Genomic DNA, 27,618 nt, shown 5'->3' with positions numbered 1-27,618 from the left:
GGGAGTGACCACGGTAACAATGAAAAGCACATCTTCAACCGCTTCGAGGTGGAAAAAGAATCACATTACGACACTGTTATCTAAATTGCCGTTTTATTCGCAGGCGTTTGTGAGCTTTTGTAATTGTACAAAGGATGCGAAGCTTGAAATTTTTTATGCGGTCATATGTGTCTGAGAAAAATGCGCACAAGGTTGGAAGAGAATCCGCAGTCTTCATAATTTGACTTACCTGCTAAGGTGGGTAACTTTAAATTGAGCTTGAGGTGTAGATGTTAATCAATGCATTATGAAGTGAAGGGAGTAACACAAATGAAACTTATAAAGGTGCACATTTTCATGACTAATAACATTTAGTCTAAATGGAATCACATTACAACTGACACACCACGTGTGTTCTACATTAGGCTAATACAGTCAGCACCGATGAAAGGAAAAATTAATGTAATTGTAGTTATAGCCTAGACGAGATAATAATGTCATGCATACGAACGCACACATTGTAGGTTAAATTTCTAATTGTGTAGCAATCATATTGTCATATATATGCCCCTCTCTTGCTTCAGCAATTATTAAGGGTTTTTCCAACCTGGCTGCCAAGGTTATTTTTGTTCAGGTTTTTACCCACCCCAGGTTTGAGTTGTTTCTCGGGATGGGGAAATCCTTAGCTTCATGGCGTCATAGCTACGTCAGTTGTACTTGCTTCCCATACTGTTCATCAGACGGCCATATTCACATCTATAGGAATAGCAAAGGGACTGGCCATAGACGATCCGTACGTGATACAGTCTGCTACACTCCAGATAGACCGTGCACCGTCGGTAGAACTGGGTAACGTTATTAGTTAATCTTCGTCGCAACTGAAAACCAGGGGGCGGAGGCAACCAGGCTGACCAGTGAAACGAAGAAATGCAGTCTGAAATAAGGCAGTAGTCAATAGTACAATGCCTTTTGCTCAACCGCAGGATTCCTGGCACAAAATGGAGGTACATACCGTTAGTAGCGAGGTATGTATCATATATTTAACTGCATCGTGTCTGTTATATACGATTTGACAGTTGTCAGTTTTGGTGCAAGCTCAATCGGCAGCGTGTTCGCCACGTAGCGATCAAGCTCCTAAACTTGTGTACTTTGTCTCCGCAAGCGGATGAGCTGGGGTGTTTTGCAGTTGTTCAGCAATTAAGCTCCACATGGCCAGCTAACTAAAAAGTAAACTTGACAGTTATGTTAAATAAGTTTCTTTATTTTGTTTTGGTGACGTTTCTACCAAACTATCTTTTAGCTAACTAAACACCAAGACACAACATCCAGCTTGCTAGTATGCAACGGTAAATCCAAGTTATTTACTTGGGTAGCTGATCACTGGCTATCGGTTTCGCAGGTATATCTGCCGGGACAAAAATGGTAGAGCTACTGGAGTCCCAAAATTTCAATTAGTTGCTAGCAAGCAATAACCTCTTTGTAAACGTATTGCCTCTTAACTCCGCTAACCCCCTGCTTCCGAAAGCAACAGCAGCGTTAGCTTGTCGCTGTGCTAGCTAGCTAACTTGTATTCGCTGTTGTGGGTTGTTGTTTGCAGCAATGTGCCTACAAACATGTCTAGAAAGCAAATTAAATAAGCGCTAGTTTATATATCAATTGCGCTGTGGTTTCGGGGCATCCTGTGCTTAATTTTCTTACCATAGTCCATATGACAACGCAAAAGTTCAACTGAAGTTGAATGTCATCTACGAGAGGCAGCTAGCTACTTAGCCCTAGATAAATGAAATTGACATATCGGACTTGCAGTTAGCTTGCAGACAGAACCGCGCATGCTTCTTCAGCTGGGTCAGTGTTTTTAACGATTAAGTTGTGTGTTGCCGGTCTTTCCAGTTAGTATGATTGAACAGCGTAACTTTAATTTACAAAATGAAACAAAATGGAACAAGTCTGGTAACCAAACATTCCAACAGTTTTCTGAAATGCGCACTTATCGTAACACAGTGGTTTATTTAAAATGGCTAGAACAAAGCGTTTTACACTGACGTTCTGATTTGTGCAATATATGGATCAGCAGCGTCTTATGTCCTGTCCTGCCAACAGACCGCCGTACAAATAGCCAAGTAAAGAGATTTTATGCCCTAAATCTGGTCGTGTTCTGAAGAGTTGGCGCTGGCATTGTAAGTGCAGGCTACGTTTTGTTTCACTGCAGACTGCGCGTAATATTGTTTTGGTTCTACATACACAATATCTCCCTGTATAATTATTGAAACGGTAAGGGCATTGCATGTTACTAGGGTGAATATGTCACTGCATATGGGAATCTACAGGGATATATTTGGCGTGCTGCATATGTGACTGAATTGAAGAATAAATCAATGCAGTTCTGCCGACAATTGCGTCGGAGTTGCCTTAATAATCAGTTGAAATATATTATTATTCTCTCTTCTAATGCATGATGTCCGATCGTTCAAGAAAGCATTACAGAATAAATTGGCTTGTTCCGTTCTGAACATTCTTGTTTGTTGATGCTAGAATTTGTCATTATTTAGTCAAAGCAGATGTAGCTTAACACCACCTTATATGGCACTGTTATTTGTTTCTTTAGTTAGTGCTAGTAGCCTTCAGTCGTATACATTGCACCTCATTTCCTGCTATAGTTGAAAGTGTCAACGCTACAATGTGTCTGTCTTTGCTAGTCCTCAATACTGTCTCTTTCTGTAGGTGGCATGCTGGCCAGCCAGCATTCATCCATCCATCTCACAGATCCTGCTTTTTGCTGATGAAACAAATGCCATCTGCTGACATCAGATAAGAGTGTCACTCTGAGAACAATGGTGTAGTTCAGGGGACCTGACAATACCCTCACATCCCAAAGCCGGCATTGTACTTGCACTACTATGTTTAACATGCCCACACCCTCTTTAAATCACTCTCGGTGCCCTAATCCTTCTGTTACTGTCTACCAGGATGAATGAAACAAATGGGATAAGCTATACATTGGGCTTTTTAATTCTGTCTCTAAATCTACTCTTGTGTGCTGTTGTACATTCTGTAAAATAATGTGTCTTTAGTGTTTTTTCTTATCATTGAAATGATTGAAAGAGAGAGTGAGAGATTGATTTGACTTGACTTACTTTGATGCCCCTTCATTAGAACATCAGTCAATTCATTACACTAGAATAAAAATATTAATAAAACCAACCAATACACACACCTGTCAATACACACAGTATCAAACTAAAAACGCCATCAAAAAGGGAAAAAAAACCTTGTCACAAAGGGTGGGGATGAAGATGGGGGGTTTGGCATTAAAGTAGGGTGCATCTATGGCCCATTGACAGATGGGTCAGGTGAGATGACTCATAGGAAGGAACTGGATTGTAAACAGTGTTGTCATAGATAACACAGGACCTGCTCTATTTTGTATCTGCTTTCCTGTACACTGCCACCCTATCTGATTTGAGACTCCATTAACATTGGTGTAATTTGTGGGTACCATACTTAAGATTTCCGTAAGCCAAACCGTTTGCATTTAAGGTAGATGTCTATGCGGTGAAATCTGTTTTACTCTCTGTGGTAGACCCAGTCTGATCTAAGATCTCTGCTTCAAATACAAGGTTAAGTTGATTGCTTTCTTACATTTTTGAAACTCCACTGCTGCTGTTCGAGCACCTTCCTCAAGCCTTGATATTCATTATGTTTCTTACATGAAAGTAGTTTTTTTCCCTCTTTCTTGTGCTTTGAATGGATCCTGACACTCAGAGCTACATTTTAAAAAATCGTCCAATGCTGCTGTTTGAAATGTGCTTTCTGTAAGCAGTTGCAGCATCTCCTGGGACATGTATTTCTCAGCAGGTAATAATGGTTTGTGAAAGCTTGTAAACACTGTGCAGTCAGGGATGCACATGTAAGTAGCGCTCTCAATGCACAGTTATTTGAGCCATTCCAGTACAAGCTAACAACAGGTGGCCTGACTAACCTGATTTAGGAAACGGCTGTAATTTGCTCAAACGCTTGTGTGTCAGATTTGCTGTTTCCATCCCTGGTAGGAGAAACAATATGGATTCCATGTCTGTATGTTTTTGAGTTGAAGTTCTCCCCTAATGCATTTCCTTAGCCAAGTCTTAAATAATGTACATTTTCCAATGCTTGATGCCAAATTTGGCTTAACTGTATCACACTGTATATGTGTGAAATTTAGTGTGATTCAAGTGATCAAAGGCTGTCACAGCATCACAAAGTAAATTTCTTCATATATTTTGTTTATTTATTTTTTATACAGTCATGAATATATAGAAAGCAATGACCCTAATGTGTCTCATCAGAAATGTTGTTCATACTCTTATAAAAATGTTTTTTATTTTTTATGAAGTACAGAATGTGCACAATCCCTTTAAATGTATGGATTATGCATTGTAGGTGATGGGCAGTGTCATGACAGTGGAGAATGTGTGTCGCTTTTAGAAGATATGAAGTTTCCATTAGGTAAGCTTTGAGGTCAGAGTAATTGCCACACAATTGTGCAGTGACCCAGGATAAATTATTATTATTTTTATTGATCTGTGATGTTTCTATCTTGTAACCTTCTAAAAGATAGATCTCCTTTGCTTACCTGGGGTATGTTATCTCACAAATCCTGATTATCTTTTTGTGAAGTGTTTATATTTTCTGTGCAGTTTTTGGTTGGTGGACATTTGCTTTTAGTTAAGTATTGTGGTGATATTTTTCCTGATGCAGGTTTGTATCTGGTCTTATTTTTAGTGTGAGCCAGAACCCTGTGTTGCTTAGCTTATGTCTCCAAATGAGGTCCTTATGACGGAAGACCCTTGATTGAATTTCCTCTATTTAATATTTTATTATTTTGATGTCTGGTGCTATAATTGGGCAATGAGAGTCTTTTGAAATATTTATTGAAACTCGCCATATTTCCTGACATTCACAACGATACCATTTGCTTTGTGTGTGTACGAAGCAATTTATTTCTGTCCCTCATCAATCGTTTTGAGTGGGTGAATGGGTAGAAGGATGGGGGAGGGGTACATGTGATCTGTGGACTAAAAGCTAATGTGCGCGCTTCTGTGGCCGATCTCCGTTCCTAAGAAGTCGTTTCTCTCATTCATTGCTCCTGATAAATGGGGTGAGTCATCCTGTGAGGTTGGCTGGAATGCTTGAAATTGATTTGCAGTCTAATATCGTAAATGGCATGAAATGGGATCGGGGGAACAGAATGCCTGGAACTGCACCCCCTCCCCCCCCCCACTCCCCCTCCCCCACTCCCCCTCCATTTTTACAGTGTTCCTGAGATGGGGAAAGGGCAGTGTGGAAGACCGTATATCACAGGAGCGCTGTGCTGTCCTATCTGTCATGCATAGGGGCGTGAAGGCAAATAGGAAACTGCATTTAGAGAGCTCTGTGCTATTTAATTATTTTGAAGCAGCTCTGTGAACTGTGACAAGTGTGACGCACGCACTGCATTTGTTTAAGGAGCTGTGGGCGGGCGAGTGTGTGTGTGTGTGTGTGTGTGTGTGCGCCTGTGTGTCTATGCGAGCAATTGTATCCCTGAACACAAAAAAATAAAAATAAAAATCCTTGTAGTGGAGAGGATAGTCACGGATGCTGCTTGCAGGTTTGTGTTCAGCAGGGCTGGGGCAGCAGGTTCTGTACCGTAAGTGTGGCTTAATGACCATGCCCCAGTTCCCTACTGGACATGGCCCACTCATCCTGCAGATGCTGTGGAGTTCTGAAGCTAGAGGGCGATTCCTTTGACACCCAGTGTACATGATGGATTTTGTGTCAACCTCTGCTGTTACTTTCATAACTGCCTCCTTGGTTTAACTTAATTTGGCTTGTTTCACATAAGGTCTGATGGTTCACCTGTGCCCTCTCCTCAAATGTTGTACTTCAGTATTATTTTGGAACGGTGTAGCCTATGGGCGACACGTCAACAAATTCAGCCAGAGTAATCCCTCCAGAAATGTGACCATAGTTTGGACACCCCAACCATAAAGGGTTGATTGTTTTTGCCTTTTTTGGTAGTTCCACTAACAGGTAGTTCCTTGTGGTTGGCCGACACCTCATTCCAGCTTTGCAGCCGGGTTACTGGAGGGCTGTAGTGGAGCTGCAGTATCTGCAGGCTTCTGTCCCCGCCTAGCTTTTACCTGACCTGCAGAAAGGAGCCATCACTCTACCGGTCCAGTGACTTTGCCCAGATCTGGGGGCGTTATCGCTGGTGGTGTTTAGAGATCTGGGAGAGCTGACTCAGCATCTGTGGATGAAATGTACGTTTGCGTTGCAGAGCACGCTAAGCTAATCTGATTAGACACACCCAAATCAGGGACATGAATATTCAATTAATGGGCAGTACAACAACAAAATATCATCACAGAGAGTCATAGACAGGTGGTTATATCCAGGTTTTGCATGAGATATGTGCCACTTTCTGTACTATATAGGTAGTTGACTTTAGAAGAAAACAGTTAATTCTCTCTACATCTGCTGTCTGTATAAAGTGAACCTTGCAGGTTGGGGAGAAGGATGAGAATGCAGTGCCCTTGACCCCTCTGAATGCGATGGCACACGGCTTTGTGGGCGATTTCTTTAACGGTCGTTGTGTGAGGGATAACCTCGCACCACACTTTCATAGGCTTGCGCCTTCTGAAGCACCGATGGCTTTACGTTACCTCACTGCCGTTGTGCTTTTTCTTAAGACCGCCGCCCCGCGTCTTTGCTACGAGAATCTCTCGAACTCTCTCGACGGTCGCCATTTAAGCCTGCCGCAACAAGTGCCGCAGTGTTGGGATTCCTTCGACTGGCCGGTGACTGCGGAGTCAGCACGTTTGTGCATCAGGCGGAAGCCTGAGCGCAGCCACGGTGATCATGCAGTCATGACTTGGTAGAAACGCACTCCTGAGATCTCTGCTGTGAACCTTAATGTCAGGGAAGGAGACTAATGCAGAAGAAATTTGATGACGAGAACGGGCATTAACTCATTTCCGTCTGTTCCTGCTTGTTCTGCTGACTGATGTAGCTGGAATATTTTCTGTAGCGCCCTTTAATAATCCCTTAAAAAAATATAGGCCTATTAACCTCAAGTACTCTTGAAGCTCATTGTGCACAAATAGGAACCTGAATTATTTCCGATACCTGGAGCCAATTTTGTAAACATGCCCTTCCTTTCCTTTTGTTGGCTATATCCTCCTTATAGTGTTTTTCTCTGAACTGGGCACAGCACTTTAATGTGGTCTGTAAATGTCAGAGTCATTGTTTAATCGTAAGATCCTTTGTTTTATTTTCGGTACTTTGCGCTACATATATCCCAGAATCCGATATGCCTTTTCTCAATGTCAAGGTTTTTTTAACTTATTTTTTAAACTATTATAATATTCTCAAATTAAGCACGCTAATTTTTCCCTTCTATTTGCATTTGCAAGTTGCTTTCTATTTGCATAATTAGCCATGTTCAATTGCATATGCAAGGTGTCCAATACCAAATTCTGGTTAAATCATTTAAATTATTTTTGTTGCTTAAAAACGGTTTTCTATAGGCCATAAGCATAAAAGTCAGATATGACGATCAGATATGTCATTTAATTGACGACATGAAAATCATAACAAGATACAGTACATAGGCTAAGACCTCAATGAAGTAGTGGCATGGTGACAGCTTGGATTGTGTGGCGCGCACCACAAACTCGACTATAATGGAATGCTTTTTTATTTCTTGCGACATTGAGCTTCATCCTTCCGTAAGTGAAAATGGAGCTCTCGTTTATAAAATGCAGTGAGGTTGCGCTGCATAATACCAAAAACACTCCCAACAATGCCACTCTGGCGTACGTGGTGATGAGGTGAGAGAACATGTGGTGTGTTACGTGCACACACACGCACACACACACGCACACACGCACACACACAATCACATCCATGTCACACAAACGTCCACATGAAAATAGTGAGAGGTGGCAGTGTTCATTGGCTGTTAATACTTCACCCACGCAGTGCGAGTGGGTAAGCATGGGAGGTGTAGGTGGAGCTCTGCAGGTGGGGGGGGGGGGGGTGCTAGCGGTGATGTCAGGAGCCTCTCACCCTCCCCAGCCAGCTCCCTGCAGTAGCCTTGAAGGTGCTGATGTCAGTGCCCCGCGCAGAATCTGCACAGTGAGGAGGTAGAGGAGGAGGGGGAGGAGGCGAGGCGTGGCGGGTCCCACTGCTCCATCGCTGTCCCTCTGACTGCCAAACCAGAGAGGAGATGGTCAAATAAGAGCATGATCACACGCGCAAATGCACACAGACAAACATACACATACTCATTTTCCCCCTGGTGTGCATGTATGGCACATAGACACACACACACTCACACAGCACTCCTAACAGTGGATGCGATATTCCAGCTCTTCGCTGATGTGTGCAGGGAACCTGCTTAGCAGCAGAGCTCCCTGGTTTGGCTTTGGTGAGCTATGAACAGTGAGCCTTAGTACCTGGAATATTAAACATTAATTATGCATATTTAGAACACAGCACATTGCGGTGGTCTTCTTCCTGAAATATGTTTTCCTTTCCTCTTAATTTTTATTTGTAGCGTTTTTATATTTGTTCAGATGTTTCATTTTCTGAATTACCGTGTAAGCTGTGTGGGCTGGATGATCGTATGCTTGTGCGTGCGTGTGTGTGTGTGTGTGTGTTAGCTGTATTTGTGTATTTGTTAGCATGCGATTGTACATGTGAGTGCATTTAAGGATCCGTGCAAGAGAGCGACTGCACAGAAACCTGTTCACTGCCCTGAGAAAACCGGAGCTGAAAAAGTGACTATTGCTTGTACCTAATAGGAGCCTGACATTTGTGTTTGTTCTGTGTGGTGAGTCAGTAATTGACCCTATTAGGAAACGCATACCAGGGAAAGCGCGGAGCTGTATGCGACCAGCTCCCATCAGACAAATCGCCCTCGTAAGACTGACTCAAAGTGCTTTTGTACTTCCACCCAGCTCTTTCCCTTGCTTTTATTTTCTTATGGAAGGGCCCAGAGTGCCTTTTAACAGAACTGTATCATCGCCGCCGCGTTTCCGGCAGAAAAAGGTGCTTTATTCAGAGATTTAATGGCATCACTGGGAGGTTCAGATCCGCTGTTTCGTTCCTTTCAGAGAGCGGGAGGCGGCTGTGCGTGTGCGAGTGCTGGACTGCTGGGCCACTGGGCTGCGGGTTCGAATTATTCCCCCAGGCTGTGCCTCAACAGAAAATGCAAAAAGGTTGCCAGTGCTTGATGAAAGGCTTATATGTAGAAATAAATACGCACAGTAAAATAATTACGATGGTATAAAACACTCCTCTGCCTCCACAAAAATTTACATTTAAGCTGCGAACGTGGTTGAGTTCTGACATTTGGGCATTTTCATAAATTCACAATGTATTCCATTAGTATGCTAAAAACCTACCTACGTATCACCACTACAGTGTACACTTTGCCATTACTCATTGTTACTTCCGGTTCATTTCACACGTCCTTATTTGTCTCTTCTCTAATATATGCATTTATGTATTTTGCCTTGATAACCCTGCGAGCTGCTCTGGATTACAGAATCTGCTAAATAAAAATGATAAATACATGCATGCACAGAATTTTCTGTGGAACTGTTCTATGATAAAACACTTGTGGATCACACAGGAGGCCTCATGCCCATTAGCTGTATATGTAGGCTAACGTACAGTTAAACGCAGGTAAACGTTACCCGCTGTTAATTATGCATCTTGAAATGTCTGTATGATGCCTGCCTTCATGTGCTTTGATGATAGCTGAAGCTAGTTGAAGCTTAGCTGCAACACAACTAAACAACGGCATGAAAAGATAGAAAGTTTTTTTAATAATGAGGGGACGGACAGTATTTTGGAAAAAATATATATATTTTGTTAAATTCTTGTGAGCGCTGAGCACCTGGCATTTATTTTTCTGTTTTGTGAGAAGCACGCCTCCACCCACACTTAGCTGTGCATTAACGCATTAACGCGATAGCGGAAGCAATTTGAGGGACCTGGCGTCGGCCTGATGCCAGTTTCCGGCGTTACCTCACTGCGTCGCTTCCGAAGCCCCGTGGGGGCGTGGCCCCAGGGACGCACTTTCACCCCTCCCTGTTGACCCGTGACATCATCCCTCCACTTTTCCCCTTGGTCTCTGGTGTACTGTGGTGTAAACAGTTTTCATTTGCCTGTTGATGTCATCATTGCGAAGCGTTGTCTCTGGTCTGCCTGAAGAACTGTTTTCTTCTTCCAGGTCAATGGGCACCAGACGACAGACGAGCCGATGGAGGAAGGGGAGTCCCTGTCACACTGTGTGAGTACTAGCCTGCAGCTCACTCTACGACAGGGCTGGAGGACCACAGTTCAGTTCATTTAATTAGGTCAATCGTGTTATGTGAAATTTTGTTAGCTGAAGTTTTAGATACATTTATGGATACATTCAGGAAGCACAGCTGTTATTTTGTCCATACATTAATCGGCTTACCATTGTCTGACGTGCAAGTCAACTACTGGTTGTGGATGATTAAATAATTAGGACCAGAAGTTTGAATATAAACTGATATATTTAGAAACTGATACGACCCTCCAGGAATGGGATCCCCCATGCCTCTTCTAGAAGAAGCAAACAAGATGACAGACCCCTCTGCACTGTACCTCACAAGAAATAATCCACTTATGCATTACTCAAACTAAAGTGTCATCAACTCCTGGAGGCTTAACAATTTATTTTGTGCTGGAGTCACATAGCTCGACCAGGAAGGAACACAAATGCACCGTTTCCCTGGTGACGAACAGTTTCTGGTACTGATGCACAGGGCCACATATGATCATCGTCTATAATTCCAGGCTTCCTGGCCTGATGTAGGCTATACTCTGCATATCAATTTCCTCATTTGCACTTAGAGGCTGAATGGTACACACAACCTTCAACTCCCACGACACGCAAGAGTGGGCTGGTGCTAGCAATGCCTGCTGACGTCATCACTGAAAAAAATGTGCATCCTGGCCACAAACACACGCACATACAGTACATGCCCACACAGACTGAGAAGATTACAGATTCCAGCTTCCTTTTCTGATGGAATGGTCTGGATTTTCCTGTACTACTACCATTTATTAATATATCTGTGGCTTGTATAAAAAGTACGCATCCCCTGTTTCCTATTGTATGTTTCTGTAAATAATCAAGCAGCTGGAAATTTTGTAATGAGGTTGTCATGGAAGTTGCAACCGCAAAAGGACACATACTGGGTTCTGTTGATTATGTAATAATGTGCACATTTTCCTAGCAATGTTTGGTTGCCCCCTGACATACCCACTGAATACATGTCAGTGCCTGCTTAGTGGTGCTTCGCAATCGTTATTTCTTGTGGAGAGGGTTTCATAAAGGAACATGCCTGACTGTAACAGACTGCGGCGCTTGGCAACACACATTTGGCTCCATATTGCGCTGGGATGGGAGGGTTTCTGTTGAATGGGATGACAGCGTCTTGTTGTGCATCAGTGGTTGTGGCTGGTTGACTGGATGCCTGTATTTGTGTCTGTTGAGCTGCGTGTGAAGTGTCTTCCTCCACCTCATGCTTGTGCGAGTTCAGCTTGCAGCCTGTGGTATGAGGAGAAGCAGCAGCTCATATTTTTCTTGAGGCGTTGATGAGCGTTGCCATTTGAGCTTGATTGGACATTCCAAAATAGAGAGAAAAGGAGGGAAAACTAATAAAAATGACAGTGCATCAGAGCACGATTAGTCATCCAGTGGTAGCTTCAGGGCTATCAGGGCCTTGTCAGTTGCCATATCTGAAGCATTTGAGCATTTTAGGGATGTTCTGGGACCTTCTTCGAGAAACATGTAAACTCTGCCACAGCACATGCAGTCCGCACTAGCCACACATGGTGTCACACCCTATTAAGGGGCTTATTTTCAGTCACCTCTGGCTTTTATTACTGATTGTGTGCTGGCAATGGAAAAATACTGTGGGTGGTAGATTTGCACAGAATTTTTATTTTTTTATTTACTCTTGACTTTTTACTAACCTGTTTTAACTTCCATGTACGCAAACGCAAATGCACATTTTGCCAGAAGCTTGCGTATGTGTTTAAATTCCATATTCGGTGGTGCGCAAGGTCATTTTCCCCTGGATCCGACAGGAAAATATGCAATAGCAATAGAGAGAACAATGGAAAAGGATCTTTAGCAAGTGAGAGACGTTATAGCCTAAGTGAGAAGCCGTCGGGGTCCGTGTCGGTTGTGTGGCGGGGGTAAAGATTTAACGGCTCGGGACGCGGGGCGTCGATGTCCCTGTGATGAGCCGCGCTTGGGGGACGCTGAAACGGCGGCGGCGCGCGCGCCGCGTCGAGCTGGCGCTCTCCCAGCGGCGATGAATAATTCAGCCGCCGCTGTTCCGGACAGCGGAGGAGCGGCTCATCGCCGCGGCTAAGCCGATTAGCGGCTCTTTGATGTCGCCGGGCGTCCCCCTCGCTGAGGTCTGCTCTCCCAGCGGTGGCGGGTGTCGCTGCGGCATGTCGGCTCCTTGGCCCAATTAATAACGCGGGGAGATGGTTTCTCTCCCGCTCTTTCTCTCTTCTTTCGCACTCTCACTCAGAGGCTGGCTCCAATGAGGCTTTAGTGGTCCCAATTTGGCACAAATGGGTTCTGGTCTTGTTTGGGTCCATGTGGCCCATGTGGCCCATGGCACTATAAGGGATAGCTTATGGAGTAAATTAGAAGAATTGGATGTGAGACGTATTTAATTAAATATCCAAATCTTGCTCTTGGAATGTTTTGGGATTTTGATTAGTCGGGAAATGGATGATAAATCCAAATGATTTATGTCTGAACTAGCTGTCCAGGCTAATTTACTGACAGAACGTGATGTGAATTTTGTTGCTGGTCTTATTTAGTTCAGGAAAACTATCATTATTTGATGTGCTAAATGTCTACGCATCGGCAAAGTCTTGGAATACATTAAGAATGTTCAGGGTGAAATATGTGAATTCAAATCCACACTCTAAGCACTACAAGGCTAGAACTGTGACACCTTGTTATCCATGATGGTGTGAAGACGCCGCGTGAAGGACGTGAGAAAAGGTCACGACCTTCCCTGGTCTCTGGGAAAGGGTCTGGTTTTAGTGAGATGCATCCACAAAGACAGTTATGGATGCTACCATAACAGTGCTACTCAAATCCAGGTCCTGCAGGCTGCAGTGTCTGCAGGCATTCACCCCAGCCAGGCACTACACCGCCTGATTTCACTCATTATTTTGCCTCCTTGTTTCAGGAAGTAAGCTCATTAGTAAAATTTGTTAGTGGTTAGTGTAATGCATGGTTGGACCAAATACCAGCAGACACTGTGTCCCGCAGGACCTGGCGTTGAGTAGCCCTGTCATAACGCTACCCAAAACCGAACACCACCCAAATACCCAGACTCTACCTCATCCCAAGTCCTACCACAAGCCCAAAACAAAAAGGCAGAAGCTTCCTTATAATGGGCAGTAGTACCCCTGGTGTCTGTCGCTGCTGCCCGCTGGGTCACTCCAGTGCCTGCCTCCGCAGGAAGAGGGTGTCTACAAGGAGATCCCTATCACCCACCATGTGAAGGAGGGCTGCGAGAAAGCCGACCCCTCCCAGTTTGAGCTGCTCAAGGTGCTGGGCCAGGGGTCCTTCGGCAAGGTGGGCTTCTCTTAAACCTTATCCTTTCTGTGAGTGTCTGACACCTGTGCTCAACACTTTTTTTGCGTTATTAATTCCCCAACTGGGCTTCCCCAATTCCAGGCTTGTTGGAGAATTAATAACACGAAATCCTTCCTTTCTATATCGACTTTAAAATGCCAACCATGTCTATATGGAACCCCCCCCCCCCTTTTCACTAAATTAGATATGATGTTTGGTGCACTTTGTGTGATGGAAAACCTTTGATTGTACTTTGTTATTGTTGATATCGGAAAGGCTAGTCCAACCTTTACCGGACTTTTAACAACAGTATATATCGACTAAAGTCATTTCACTGCCAGATGCAGTGTTATGTCACTATGTTATTGAATTACTGACAGATGATCAGTTTAATCATCGTTCTAAGGTTAAAAAGGAGCACAATTTATTTTATTTAAAGCAAGGTCTAAAATTTGCAGAAATATTCACTGAAAATGCTAAATACAGAATGATAGCATTTAGCCCAGCCTAAATCAGTTAAGTGCTTTTTTAAAAGGTTAAATGCTCCTCAGAAAATAACCCCTTAAAATAGACTTCATGATGTTTTGCATTTAGGGATTAAGTGAAATCATTAAACCGTGAATAAGGTTGTTCTTTTTAAACTTTTTTTTTTTTTTTTCAGGTATTTCTGGTTCGAAAAATCGTGGGTCCCGATGCAGGGCAGCTTTATGCAATGAAAGTACTGAAAAAGGCTTCACTAAAAGGTGATTCTGCTGTGTTAAATCAATTGTGTCTGTGTGCTTTTTCATTTAGTCCATCTAAGAAATGCATTTTGCTTTGACTAAGATGGTGCATGTATTATAGACACAGGCAAAGGAAAGGTGACTGAAATTTAGCTGAGTATCCTAATTACAATTTCCATGTCTTAGTTTCATTCTGTGCCAATGGGCGCAGAGCTCTCTTGTAAAGGATGATCTTTCAGAAGATACGAGTCTGTAGGACTTCCTCCCAGAATGAGAGCCGTGTTATACATAGTCTGAGGATGAAGCATGAGTCCTGGTAGCAGCTGATTGGTATTGAACGCTGACCTTTGAAGGCTAAAGGAGGGCTGGAAATGATCAATGCATGGTGACGTCCTTTCCCTCTCCATTCTCACCGAACCGTGGGGGTCCCTCTCCTGACTCACATCTGTCTTTGCCCGGCAGTGAGGGACCGGGTTCGAACAAAGATGGAGCGGGATATTCTGGTGGAAGTGAACCACCCTTTCATTGTCAAGCTGCACTATGGTGAGTTTGGTACCCCTTCTGCACAGTCAAGTTTCATAGTCCTGTAGCACGTTTAGCCTCCGCTCCAGTGATGCTAATACCCCTTTAAGCACAGTTAATCTACACTACGGTGAGCTTAATACTCCAGTAAGCAAAGATGAATCTAATGCCTGTTTAGCTAAGTCTCAGCCAGCAACCCTTCAAGCAGAGAATGCCCTGTGGTGGGTCTAATACCCTTTTAGTTACAGTCGGAGCGGACTCTGGCAGGTCCAATTAGTTTGGCTACCAGGCGTTTTTGCATTGTTATTTCACCGTACACCTGCTCCTCGGGAACATGGTGTCATGGAGTGTACACACAATTCCCTCAATGCTCACTCAGTGCTTTTTTTTTTTTTAAAGGTGAGAAAATGACCATTTCATTTGGTACAGAAGATGTTGTTTGGTTTCACTTGTTTATGAAATGGGACAGATTCAGTGATCTGAGGTGTTTTCCTGTCGCTTCCTCCTTCCCTCCTCTTCCCTCTCTCAGCCTTTCAAACAGAAGGGAAGCTCTATTTAATTCTAGATTTTCTCAGGGGCGGTGACGTCTTTACTCGATTGTCCAAAGAGGTAAGGTCACCTTGTTCCTCCTGTTACTCTGATGTGTGCATGCTCACTTTTCACCCATCTAGATATTTGCATGCAGTAAATCCGGGTGATCGTAAAGCCACCTTCTGCTAATATTAATATTCCTGATGAGAGTTCCTGTGCTCTTTTGTTTGAGATGCATGGAACCCGGATATGTCTTTGATCGCGTGGTTTGTGTAGCAGAGGGATTTTTCCAGCCCCTCCCACTTTTGGTGTAATGTGTTGAGTCATGGCATCCGTCTCAAAGCTGCCATTTGCATAAATATCAGTTTCTCTGGAGTCCTGAATGCTTAATGCCCTGACCCTGAACTAATGGTGTGCAGATTGATGATTTGGACCTTCCATTAATCCACTGGCTGCTATGCTAACAATATAATTTGCAAGAAATGGGTTATTCCACAGACTGTTGTTTCTCACGCCGTAGATTATTATTAGAATAATTATAATCTACAGCTCATTAAAGAAATTGTGGATTTCAAAATATATATATATATATATGTTTCTGGAAAATGAAACTGTATTGAACAATAACCACTGTCTTTCTATTGATGAAAAATATTTGACTGAATTTCTACTGTAATGTGCTTTTTCCTTTTAATGTCTGGATGATGATGATGATGATGATGATAATGACTTGTTTGTGTACAGATGAAGATCAGAGGGTAAATCTGTCCAGTTCTTATTAGGTTATGTTTACAGAGGAGGATGTGAAATTCTACCTTGCAGAGCTGGCCCTTGCATTGGATCATCTTCACAACCTAGGCATTGTTTACAGAGACCTGAAGCCTGAAAAGTAATGTATATCATTAGCTTTGACCTTTGACTTTACCCACTCTCTTGTTAACCTCCACAGCACACCAAACACGTACGATGTGCAGTGCATATGCATGTACACAAGCCGTACGCAAGCAGAGCACGCCAGCATGCTTGTGAGAACCTCCACACTCTGTAACATGCAACACTCTGGCGATGGGATGGCATTCCCAATGTAAAAATCTCTGCTATTGCTGTTGCACGCTGAAGCCACACATAGAGTAGAGCTCACAGCCCTGCTCTTCCTGGCTAGACCAGTTTAACAGACAGTTTAAATTTATGTACTCCCAGATGTAGGTTTTTTTTTTTCTGTGGTATGGCTGTTACATTGAGTCTCTTGTGATGCCAATCACATGATCACAGGTGACCAGCAGCTGAACCATGTCCTGAACCATGTCTTTGGATTAATTATTGATGCAATGTTATGGAAATGTTTGTACGTACCTGTATTGTGATTTTAATTTTCAGCATTTTGCTTGATGAAGCTGGTCATATCAAGCTAACAGGTATGGACCCTTCAGTCTGTTGTCTCTCTTTTCATATTGCTTCTAACATTCACATACAATTGTATAATTATTATTCATTTGCAAAGATCTCCACTCTAGATATTTTTTATTGTGCCAATTTGAATTAAAAAAATGTACTACTTTAAAATGAGTCAGTAATGTTGAATGCAGTGGCCACAGTAATGACAGGAACCTGTTCCCATTAGCTCATTTTCACAGTTTTCTAAAGAGGATATTTTAAATTTGCATTGCCTCAAATATATTGAGGCTATCGTTTGGCCTGACATGCATAAATTAGCATAGCTTTTTAGCTCTCTGAATGAACTTTGAAATGTTTTTTTTTTGATTTAGGAAATAATATTTATACTGTAATAATTTTGGTGTTGCATTGTACAGTATAGTTCTGTGTGTGTCTGAGAGAGAGAGAGTGAGAGAGAGAGACTAACAAAGCTTGTTTCTGTGCAGACTTTGGGCTCAGTAAAGAGTCCGTAGACCAGGATAAGAAAGCCTATTCTTTCTGTGGTACTGTGGAATACATGGCCCCAGAGGTGGTCAACAGGAGAGGACACACCCAAAGTGCTGATTGGTGGTCGCTAGGTGTCCTTATGGTACGACTTCAGGGTCCGCCCTCCTTCTTCCTGTTCCACAAATAACGTTTTACAATGATAATAATAATCAGCAAAGGGTGTCTTTGATTAATTATGAATGTTGTATATTTGTTTCTCTTTTTCAATTCCAGTTTGAAATGTTGACTGGGACTTTACCATTCCAAGGAAAAGACCGTAACGAAACCATGAGCATGATACTGAAGTGAGCAATCGTTTTGTGAATGGAAGGCTTTTGGAAAGTTGTTGGTCGATGTGCGAGTTATTTATATATTTCTTCCGCTGTCTCATTAAGAAAATGCACTCGTGGCACTATGAAGATTATTCATTCACTTCCTTAGAACTGACTGCCTGTGAGGCATTGTGATACATGTCCAGCCTGCCAGATTTGCTGAAGATATTAGCTGCGTATCTGCGTGTGTAATGCGCGTGTTTGTGTGGGTAAGCCTAATGACTGCACCTGTTTTTTGTTTTTTTTTTCTTTTACCCGTCCTGCAGAGCCAAACTGGGCATGCCGCAGTTCCTGAGCCTGGAAGCTCAGAGCCTTCTGAGAATGTTGTTCAAGCGCAATCCAGCCAATCGCTTAGGTACGCTGCCTCCACCGCTCTCCCCTGGCGGAGCCGGCGGTGATGTCACCGTTTGGACGGTGCGGCGGTTTGCCGGTCCAGCGCGTGGGCTGAGCTGACTCGCTCCGCTAGCGGTCCAGGTGGCCCCCGGTGTTAAACCTGCCCAGACAAAATGCGCAACTGCGTCAGTATCTGCTTTGGACTGCAGGGTCTCGAACCGCCGCTCGCGATTTACTGAATAATGAATTAAATGCGGAATGTTGAATTGAATAGATATGACTGCTCACTGGTGATAGGTCTTAATTTTAACTTAATTATAAATATGAAATATTGAATTTCTTGTGGCAACAGCCTGGAGAACTAATTAGATGGTGGCAGGTGGCGGTGTCGATCGGGCTTGTTTTTTTCCCTCTCTAAATGAGAGCAGGGTGAGTCATGCCCTCCTCCGCACATTCTACGGAACCGGGGAGTATGCAGAGGTGGTCTGAACCTACTGCGTGTGCGCGCGCGCGTGTGTGGGGGTGTGTGTGCGTGTGTGCGTGTGTGTGTGTGTGAGCGTGTGGGCATGTGTTTACATTTGAATGTATACGTGTGTATGTGCGTACGTGCAGATGCGTGTTTGCTTGTGCAGTGTGTGTGTGTTCACATATGCACAGGCTTGCGTTTGCGTTTTGAGTGCACGGGTACGTGTGTGCATACGTGTGTCTGTGCGTGCGTGCGTGCGTGGGTATTCATTTGTATGTGTACGTGTATGAATGTAGACGTGGGCGTGTGTGTGTGCGTGCGCCTGTATCTCTAGCTGGACCATAACTGCTCTCACGGTGTCTTGCAGGGGCGGGGCCTGACGGGGTGGAGGAGATCAAAAGACACGCCTTCTTCTCCACCATCGACTGGAATGTGAGTGTGACAGGAGAGTCGCAGTTACACTCAGTCGAGCCTGCCTTCGTTCCAGAAGACAGAGCTCACGTTTTGCATTCATGATTTTGAGCTTTTTGTTTGTTTGTTTGTTTGACCGTGTGACTCATTGTTAATCCCCATTCTAATGTTTTGAAGTGGCAGTGGTGTGAACGTGAAGGTAAACTCACCTGAGCACGCAGAGAAGTATGGGAGACTGGCTGATCAGTATGTGAGAAGTGTCTCTTCTGATACGTGATGCATCCATTTTGACTCATTTCGAAGCGTTCGGCCTCCCGTACAGACGCATCTGTAGGCTGCTATTTTCTGCGTTTGGGGGCGTGCGTGACTCCATGGCAACTCCCATGACAACCCCAGCAAAGCGCAGGCGAGCTCGAAAACAAGAATCGTTCTGTTTTTGCAATTTGACCATGTGGCAGGAGCGGTGAAACTAATCTGCGATGGGAGGTTCACACCCGCGTAAAGGGGAGATTTTGCAATTCTGAAAGAAAAAGCGATTCCTTGGGGAGGTGGGGACATAATTTAAGTTGACATCGTTTTAATACCACCCTCGTTTCTTATTCTGTGATCTTCTGCTCCTTCCCCATCATACATTAAAATGTAGGTTTAACAAACAGCAGCTGGCTGGCTAACTAAGTATTATTGCTGGCTATAAAGCCGTTTTCTCTTTCTGTGTTTTGTAACATAGCTCATGGGTGTAAAATGGGGGGAGTCGTTATTTTTAATAGAAAGGACATACAATGCAGGTAATGTCCAGGGTTGTTTTAATACCGTGGATGTACAAATTGGATGTCTGTCTCCCTCTTGTGGGCATTTTTAAATTCCAATGTCGGGGAATTAATGGAAAATAAACTGAGCCTGACATCATATGTGACCAACCAACAATAAAACTTTTTTACTTGAATTTGAAATTATTGGGGTAAATATTTTAACACACAATATATTCTTATCAAATTATTATGATTTGATTCATTTATTCACTTTTTTTGTTACTTAAATGATCAAATCCAGCCCTTTTACACTGTATCACAACTCTTAAATTTGGCTCATGTTTGAGGCTGGGGACTCATGTTTGAGGCTGGGGGCCCATGTTTGAGGCTGGGGGCCCATGTTTGAGGCTGGGGGCCCATGTTTGAGGCTGGAGGCTCATAGCACGCAGCCCTGCAGTCAGGGCTCTCTGTCTGTGCTCTCGGCTCCAGCGCTCAAACGGGCCAGGCAGCAGGCCAGCTTCTGACTGAGCCCAGCTAATGGGCCCTGCGAGGGGCCTTTCAGGAGCCAGCGCTGCTTTATGGGCCGTGAAGCGGGGACAAGGCCGCTCCCGCCGAGCGGACAAGGTTAATCTGTGGCCATCCGCGGCCCTCCCCGGCGAGGGCGTGGCACGGACACGCCCGCCGTACAGCCGGCCCGGCTCCCTCTGCGGCCCGTTCGGCAAGGAGTACCGGGGTGGGGGGACTGCAGTGTTCAGGGCCCCTCTCCAGCCCTGGCCTGGTAATGGGGCCGTCCTCTTACTGCCTGCCGGTCAGCGTGCCGTATCGCACGCGCAGGTTTTATTCTCGGTGTCTGAGGTGGGTGGCCTCAAAGCACAGCAGGCCCGAAGCGCCACACCCATCCCCGATTGCTAGTGATGTCACTGGAGCGCAGGCAGGTCTGAGCTCATGCTGTATTGCAAGTGAGAGGGAGCATGTATGTTTTGATGACACAAAATATGCATCGTGGACGCGCAGTGAAACCTTCAGACCAGCTCGTTTGGCAACTTTGTGAATGCAAAGCATTTCAAATATATTTCAAAGCCCCTTGCATTAGAAACAGGAAGTTCCTTTCTGCTTAAAGCCACCTTTGTTTCCGCTGCACCTGCCTAAGGTGGAGGGAAGTTTGGCTAACTGAGCTTTTGAAGTTTTGTAGTCCTCCTCACCTTATTTTAAGCATTATGTTTAAAGTCCCTCTGGATAAGAGAGTCTGCTAAATACATAAATGCTTGTGTAAATAACTGTCATTGAGCTTTCCTAATGTTTCATACGTACAGCGTTAAATGATTTTGAGCAGAGCGTCCCTTTGAGCTGATGTAGGTGACAGGAGCCTGGCACTTACGCCAAACACAGCTGGCCCCGAGCGAGCAGCGGGCGCTGAGTGACAGGCCGGGGGCAGGGTAATGAGGCTCCTCTTTACCGGAGCAGACAGGGTAACCGCTGCGTCTCTCCGCTCGGGCTCGCAGAAGCTGTTCAGGACGGAGGTCCAGCCTCCGTTCAAGCCCGCGGCGGGGAAGGCGGACGACACGTTCTGCTTCGATCCGGAATTCACCGCGAAAACCCCTAAAGGTGAGCACGGGGTAGTCTGTAACGCACTCCTCTCTCTGAGACTAGTACAGAAAGTCACACTTTGGTACAAGCATAGCCCTTAGCAATACGATTTTACATTTTTTCTCATTACCTAAGTAACTAGATATCAAGTATTTTTTTAGAGAAGAAGAGAAAGAAGAAGGCCATGGCATGTTGGTGTTTTCTGTTTGCAGGCTGTTCTTTGACTGTGTACAGCATGCACGGTGATGTATTCTGTGTTCTCCTGCAGCAGTCCAGTTCTCAATTACTGCTATGAAATTCAGACATGCTGTTTTTCCCCTTAAATAGCCATAGCATGTGATTAGCATGGTTGCTATTATACAAGAAATAACCCTATCATTTCATAGAATGGTTTATTCAGGAGAAGAAATCAAATGTACTATCCCTGAAAAAGTTTTTTTTTCTCCAGTGAATGTCTTTGAAATGGAGCGGCTTGCAGATCTACCCCTCTCTGTGACCACTCAGGAACGTGTTCTGACCATGTCTGTCTCTGTGGCTGCAGATTCCCCAGGCGTCCCGCCTAGCGCTAATGCGCACCAGCTCTTTAAGGGCTTCAGCTTTGTGGCTCCCACCTCCCTGGAGGACAGCAAGGGCTCCTCCCTGGTCAACATCCTCCCGATCGTTCAGGTAGGCCCGGTGGCTCACTCCAGCGACATATCTATATAATACCATATAATCACATTATCTTTTTCAACATTAAAGTGGCAATATAAATGGTAAGTAAAGACTAAACCAGCATCACTCTAATAAATATTGGTTGGATCTCAATGTCTGTCTAGTTTTCTTAAATTGATTACAGTGGCATTTTTGGTATAAAGGGAAATTTACCACATATGAGAAGCACTCAACCTGGAAGGAAGTATGCCAAGTTTTTTTTTTGTGATTTGATTGGTGCAAGCGGCCCGTATCCTTGTACACTAGAATAGATATTTCAGAAAATGAAGACTGCTGACATCATTGCATCCCCCTGTTAATTGCAACCCCGCCTTGAACTCAGTTCAACACCTTGTTTGATAACACATTTTGTATGGCATTCCTGCCTACGCAAGTGTAAAGCTAGCAACAGTTGGCCACTGTTTTTGGGTGGGATTGAAGTTAAATGTTTCTGAGGAGACTGCCATATCTTACAGCAATTCTGAAAAAAGTCTGTACTGCAAATAAATCCTCTGACTACTCTAACCCTGGCACCATCGCAGAATGTTCCGGCGTTGAATCTCCGCCTTTAATTAGAGTGCTGCGAACACAAGATTGTGATTTGTGAGAAGTCGTTACTAACCATTGGTGTATTAGCCAAGCAAATCTTAGAGTTGAACAGAGTTGTGCTATATTGATGCCATATTGGAGTGACCAGTTATTCGGTCTCGTATTCTGAAACTAACAAGTGAGGTTTGAGCGGACTGTGGGGTGAGGAATTTCTCTTGCAGAACGCTTTTGTCTCCTGCTTGCAGAACACTTTTTGGTTTTTTTTTTTTTTGAGTGGAATTGTATAATCCCAGCCTACAGACCTTCAAAGTGACATTTGTCAAACTGGTATAACAGAATATCTCTTTACACCCCCGATAACAGCAGTTATGTTTTCAGTTTGTGGTACAAAAGTTGTGTCAGAAATTCTTTAGCCTCAATTCTTTACCCTTTCAAGTGTTAAGTCACAAGGTCAAAAGGAAAAATCATGAAGGCTTCTGATCAGTTTTTTTGTTAAATATCTGTTTCTACTTTTTACTGTCCTCCTCTGTGATTGGGTGTTCTTTCTCCCTGGGCTCTGTCCTTCTTGGTGATTGGGTGTTCTTCCTCCCTGGACTTTGTCCTTGTTGGTGATTGGATGAAATCTCTTACCCCCAGCAGATGCATGGTGGCGGAGCACAGTTCTCAGACTTGTATGATCTGAAAGAGGATATCGGAGTGGGCTCCTACTCGATCTGCAAGCGCTGTCTCAACCGGGTCACCGGCATGGAGTTTGCAGTCAAGGTAGTGTCACACAGGATCTGACTGGTTGATTTGTGCTCCATTTCTGACAAAGAAATGAATGGGAGGCTAGCTCTTCTTTGATACATTCAGGTATATTGTGTGCGGTTGAATTTAAGGCATTTATGAAATTATTTCCTAGTCACTTTAGTTAAAGGGATAAAAAAACACTAAATCATCTTTTTTTTGTTCTAAAGCCCAGTATCCATTTTATACATCATATTAGTCCTATTGTTAAAAAAAATCTAATAGAAAACAATCTAATTAAGCACTGCCACTGCATTTTGTTCAAAGAGGACCCATTCACAGCCACCCAAAGGTGAAATGTTTTGTTTCATTTTGTTTCAATATTGCCCTTCCCTCCTCCCCCTTCCACTGTGCTCTCACTCACATCCCCAATTAGCAACTTTTAAAACTGTGAACTGGCGGGGACCAAAAGCTGTTGTTGCTGGTGTACACTTTAAGCTTGTTCAGATACGGTATTTATCAATGATGAGTTAATTGGCGAGACTACCAGCAGATGGCAGCACAATGCTATATAATGCATCGGGCTCATGCCAGTTTGAATCAACATAAATTGATGCATCGCTACATGCATATTCTCTTGCTTAGTTTGAGCATTGAAAAGGTAATTTTTAAAATAACAATATTCTTTTTTTATAACGATGAAGCAAAAATATTAACAGATGGAGGTGTGGAAAATGTATGAATACATGTGTGGAAAATGTGAATTATTGGGTTTGTTGTTTGCACCTTGGTTTTTAAATGGCGAATATTGCTTGTTTAATTTGGTTCTTTCTTTTTTTTCCCAATTCCCATATGATTGTAGATCATTGACAAAAGTAAAAGAGATCCGTCAGAGGAGATAGAGATCCTTATGCGATACGGCCAGCACCCCAACATCATCACTCTGAAAGATGTGAGTCCACTGCGTCTCTCTTGTCTTTGCTTTCTCAGACCTTATCAGCGTAGCGAGTGTGTCGAGAATAAATACCTTCAACTTGGTAAATCGTTGCTGTTAATCTGCCATGTCCATAGACCTTGCCGCTGCCTCTGGGCCTCAATACTGTTTCTAACGTAAACATCCCTCTCTGATGTACTGTAATGTTAACTTTGTATCAGATTATTGGTAGATAGTGATACTGTGACTGAGTCATGTGATGTGTTGTCGCCATGCTCTTTCCCCCGTGGCAGGTGTATGACGAGGGGCGCTTCGTGTACCTGGTGACGGAGCTGATGAAAGGGGGAGAGCTCCTGGATAAGATACTCAGGCAGAAGCATTTCTCAGAGCGGGAGGCCAGCGCGGTGCTCTACACCATCACCAAGACCGTGCACTACCTGCACTGCCAGGGGGTGAGAGCAGGGCGTGCCCGGGAGCTGTGGACCGGGGGGGATGGGGGGCTAATCATAGGGACTTTAAGCATCGACCGAGCTGTGGGTGTGTGGCTATGATGTTTAAAGATCGTAGCAGCGGCTATGATGCTAATTTCTGAATGCGTGACGTGCTCTCGTCTGCCGCCATAGCATTTGATCTTCTATGGTAAAGTAAAACTCTGCTTTCACTTAGTGGGCGGATTTATTTCCGGTCACTGTAGCCGTATGTATGCAGCCATCGATGCCTGAAGTCCCTAGTACTGGGCTGGGGGAAAGGAGGGGACAGAGAAGAGCTGTAGACAGGGGTTGGGAGAGAGAGGATTGGGAAGGTGGAAGAGGAGGACGTTTCTGCCCGCGCTTCTTGGACTCTCATGCTGACCAGTTCCCGCCCGTTCCCCAGGTGGTCCACCGAGACCTGAAGCCCAGTAACATCCTGTACATGGACGACTCGGGGAACCCCGACTCCATCCGTATCTGCGACTTCGGCTTCGCCAAACAGCTGCGCGGGGAGAGTGGCCTGCTGCTCACGCCCTGCTACACCGCTAACTTCGTGGCCCCCGAGGTGGGTCCCCATGGCAGTAGGGCTGGGGGGAGGAGCTCAGCGGAGGTGGAGAGGAGAGAAGGGGTTCAATTCCTGGGTTGCTACTGGGGGACGCAGGAATAGCTTGAGAAAAGCATTTCAACCTTCTCAAAGATACATCCAGAATGCACATATTCTGTCTTCTCCATGTCCTGAGAATTTCAACAATCATGGCCCATATTAAACATTTTGCAGAACAGTCTGGTTTCAGTGGATCATAATAATCTGTGTGTGTTTGTGTACTGTATGTGTCTGTTGTGCATAATTGCCATTATTTTGGTACATGTTGCTTTCATACATCTTCATATATGCGTGTGTGTGTGTGTGTGTGTGTGTGTGTGTGGGTGAGAGAGAGGCAACGGTCAAGATTAATATCCTAACGATTCTGTGTTTCAGGTCCTGATGCGACAGGGTTATGATGCAGCTTGTGACATCTGGAGTTTAGGTGTGCTGCTGTACACCATGCTAGCTGGGTATGTGCACACACACACTCACACACAGCAGATCTGTCTAAAGTGAGAATTATGTTGGGTCAGGTTTATGACATTAGTTGTCTTGGTTCTGTGGTAACTGTTAGATGCGGTTCTGCAGTTGTGAGGCAGTAAATAATGAATTATACTAATGTTTTCCTTGATTTTCGGTATGTGTGTGTATAGCGGGATAAATGTGATGTAACTCAGTAACACAGCAAGTGTTGTCTTACCGATAGTAATGGTGAATATGGAACTGCCCTGGTGTGACGCAGAAAGCAAGAGCTGAAAGCACCTATTTCCTGTCTCTCTGATGCCCCCCTGTGGCCTCTCCATCCTGTGCAGGTACACCCCATTTGCTAACGGGCCCAATGACACCCCAGAGGAGATTCTACAGCGAATTGGCAGCGGCAAGTTTTCTCTGAGCGGGGGCAACTGGGACAGCGTGTCCGACACATCCAAGGTACAGAACTTCCACATCAGACCCAATCCCCAGCGCACACTGTGGAATGCTAACGTATGCATGTACAGACACAAACAAACTGCATTGAAACGCAGAGCTACATACATAAAACCTTCCCAGAAGAGTGGAGGCTGTCATAGCAGCAACGGGTGGACCAAATCTATATTAATGGCAATAATTTTGGATGAGATGTTAGGTGTTCACATACTTATGGTCGTATAGTGTACATATCTTACACAAACATTGCTTGCAAAGATACACATATCTGACAGCAGGCCTGGCGTTTGGGGGGGACAACCGGGGAAGTTGTCCCAGGCCCAGCCCGGGGGGGGGGGGGGGGGGGGGGGGCCCAGGAGAGAGAGTGATCCTCACTTGTAAATGTTGGCCATTGATTGGGGGCGGGGCCCGTTGAAATAATTTTGTCCCGGGCCCAGGCATCATTCACGCCGGCCCTGTCTGACAGTGTGTGCATGCAGCGTGCGAGTGCGTGCGTGCACAAAAGCACGCTTCACCGGTACGTACATTAGCAGAACGTCTTGGCTGACTGTGTGTCGGTGACGCCGGTCCTCACATGGTGACGCTGTTCCGTGCCGTGTGCAGGACCTGCTGTCTCACATGCTGCACGTGGACCCACACCAGCGCTACTCTGCAGAGCAGGTACTGAAGCACTCGTGGATCTCCTGCCGGGACGAGCTCCCGCACTTCCAGCTCACGCGGCACGACGCGCCCCACCTGGTCAAGGTGAATGTGACTAATGCACCGTGCCTTCCGGAAGTATTCACCCCCTTGGACATACTTTGTCCTGTTATCCCTTAAAATGTTATGTATGCTGACAGCGTTGTGCAATGCATTGACTTGTGTGTTTGTTTGTGTTTGCACACAGGGAGCAATGGCTGCTACGTACTCTGCACTGAACCACAAAACAGGCCAGCCGGTGTTAGAACCCGTGGCTGCCTCCAGTCTGGCCCAACGGAGAAGCATGAAGAAGCTCACCTCTACTGACTTGTAGTGAACAACCGACTTCTGGACGGGGATTGTGTGTGCGTGCGTGCATGTGCGCGTGTGCACGTGTCTGTGTGTGTGCGTCCGTGTGTGCGTCCGTTCGTGCGTGTGTGAGGAAAGGGGCTCTTTTCTTTTAATTTATTTATTCACTTTTACCCCAGTCTCTCACCTGTGCACTTGCCCCTTCCTCTTGCCCCCAGCTCCTTCTCTGTGCAGTATCATTCCAGAGCCCCATAAAGCACCTGCACTCAACATCAGGGAGACATCCTTTGCAATCACAGACCATGGAAACTCAGACACCTGTACATTTTTGCTACTTGGAAGAGCAGTGTCTGGTGTTTTTTTTTTTCCCCCCCCTCAATTGATGGTAAGCAATCACCCCTTCCACCTGAGTGATACCACCAGCCCACATTCTCCGTTCACTGTGACTGGCCAACCTGAAGCTGCTTTTGTGAGCTATGGGCTGCTGGCTTCCAGCTCTTCTCTCGGCCTTGCTTGTCCTCA

The 27,618-nt window shown here is 44.7% G+C and overlaps 1 protein-coding gene across 4 annotated transcripts; it reads left to right on the top strand.

Annotated features, from left to right (window-relative positions):
* The first annotated feature begins 214 nt into the window (after window positions 1-214).
* Window positions 215-27,211, top strand: rps6kal (ribosomal protein S6 kinase a, like). Of its 4 annotated transcripts, none has more exons than XM_035410596.1 (22): window positions 215-237; window positions 10,238-10,297; window positions 13,535-13,651; window positions 14,313-14,394; window positions 14,836-14,916; window positions 15,425-15,504; window positions 16,209-16,315; window positions 16,804-16,841; window positions 17,307-17,449; window positions 17,581-17,651; window positions 17,945-18,033; window positions 18,845-18,909; window positions 21,140-21,242; window positions 21,766-21,890; window positions 23,103-23,228; window positions 24,055-24,144; window positions 24,420-24,578; window positions 25,000-25,161; window positions 25,576-25,652; window positions 25,995-26,112; window positions 26,713-26,853; window positions 26,996-27,211. In XM_035410596.1, the coding sequence occupies exons 2-22, from the start codon at window positions 10,268-10,270 to the stop codon at window positions 27,119-27,121; spliced, it is 2,130 nt and encodes a 709-aa protein (XP_035266487.1). In that variant the 5' UTR covers window positions 215-237; window positions 10,238-10,267; the 3' UTR covers window positions 27,122-27,211. The 4 variants fall into 4 exon arrangements, with proteins under 4 accessions (XP_035266487.1, XP_035266486.1, XP_035266485.1 ...); XM_035410595.1 differs by lacking the exon at window positions 215-237 and adding an exon at window positions 718-1,004; XM_035410594.1 differs by lacking the exon at window positions 215-237 and adding an exon at window positions 8,171-9,218 and having other exon boundaries at window positions 23,106-23,228.
* Window positions 27,212-27,618: the final 407 nt, after the last annotated feature.

Source organism: Anguilla anguilla, chromosome 3 (genome assembly GCF_013347855.1).
Source record: "Anguilla anguilla isolate fAngAng1 chromosome 3, fAngAng1.pri, whole genome shotgun sequence".
Taxonomy (NCBI): domain Eukaryota; kingdom Metazoa; phylum Chordata; class Actinopteri; order Anguilliformes; family Anguillidae; genus Anguilla; species Anguilla anguilla.
This window is presented reverse-complemented; position numbering and strand designations above follow the sequence as displayed.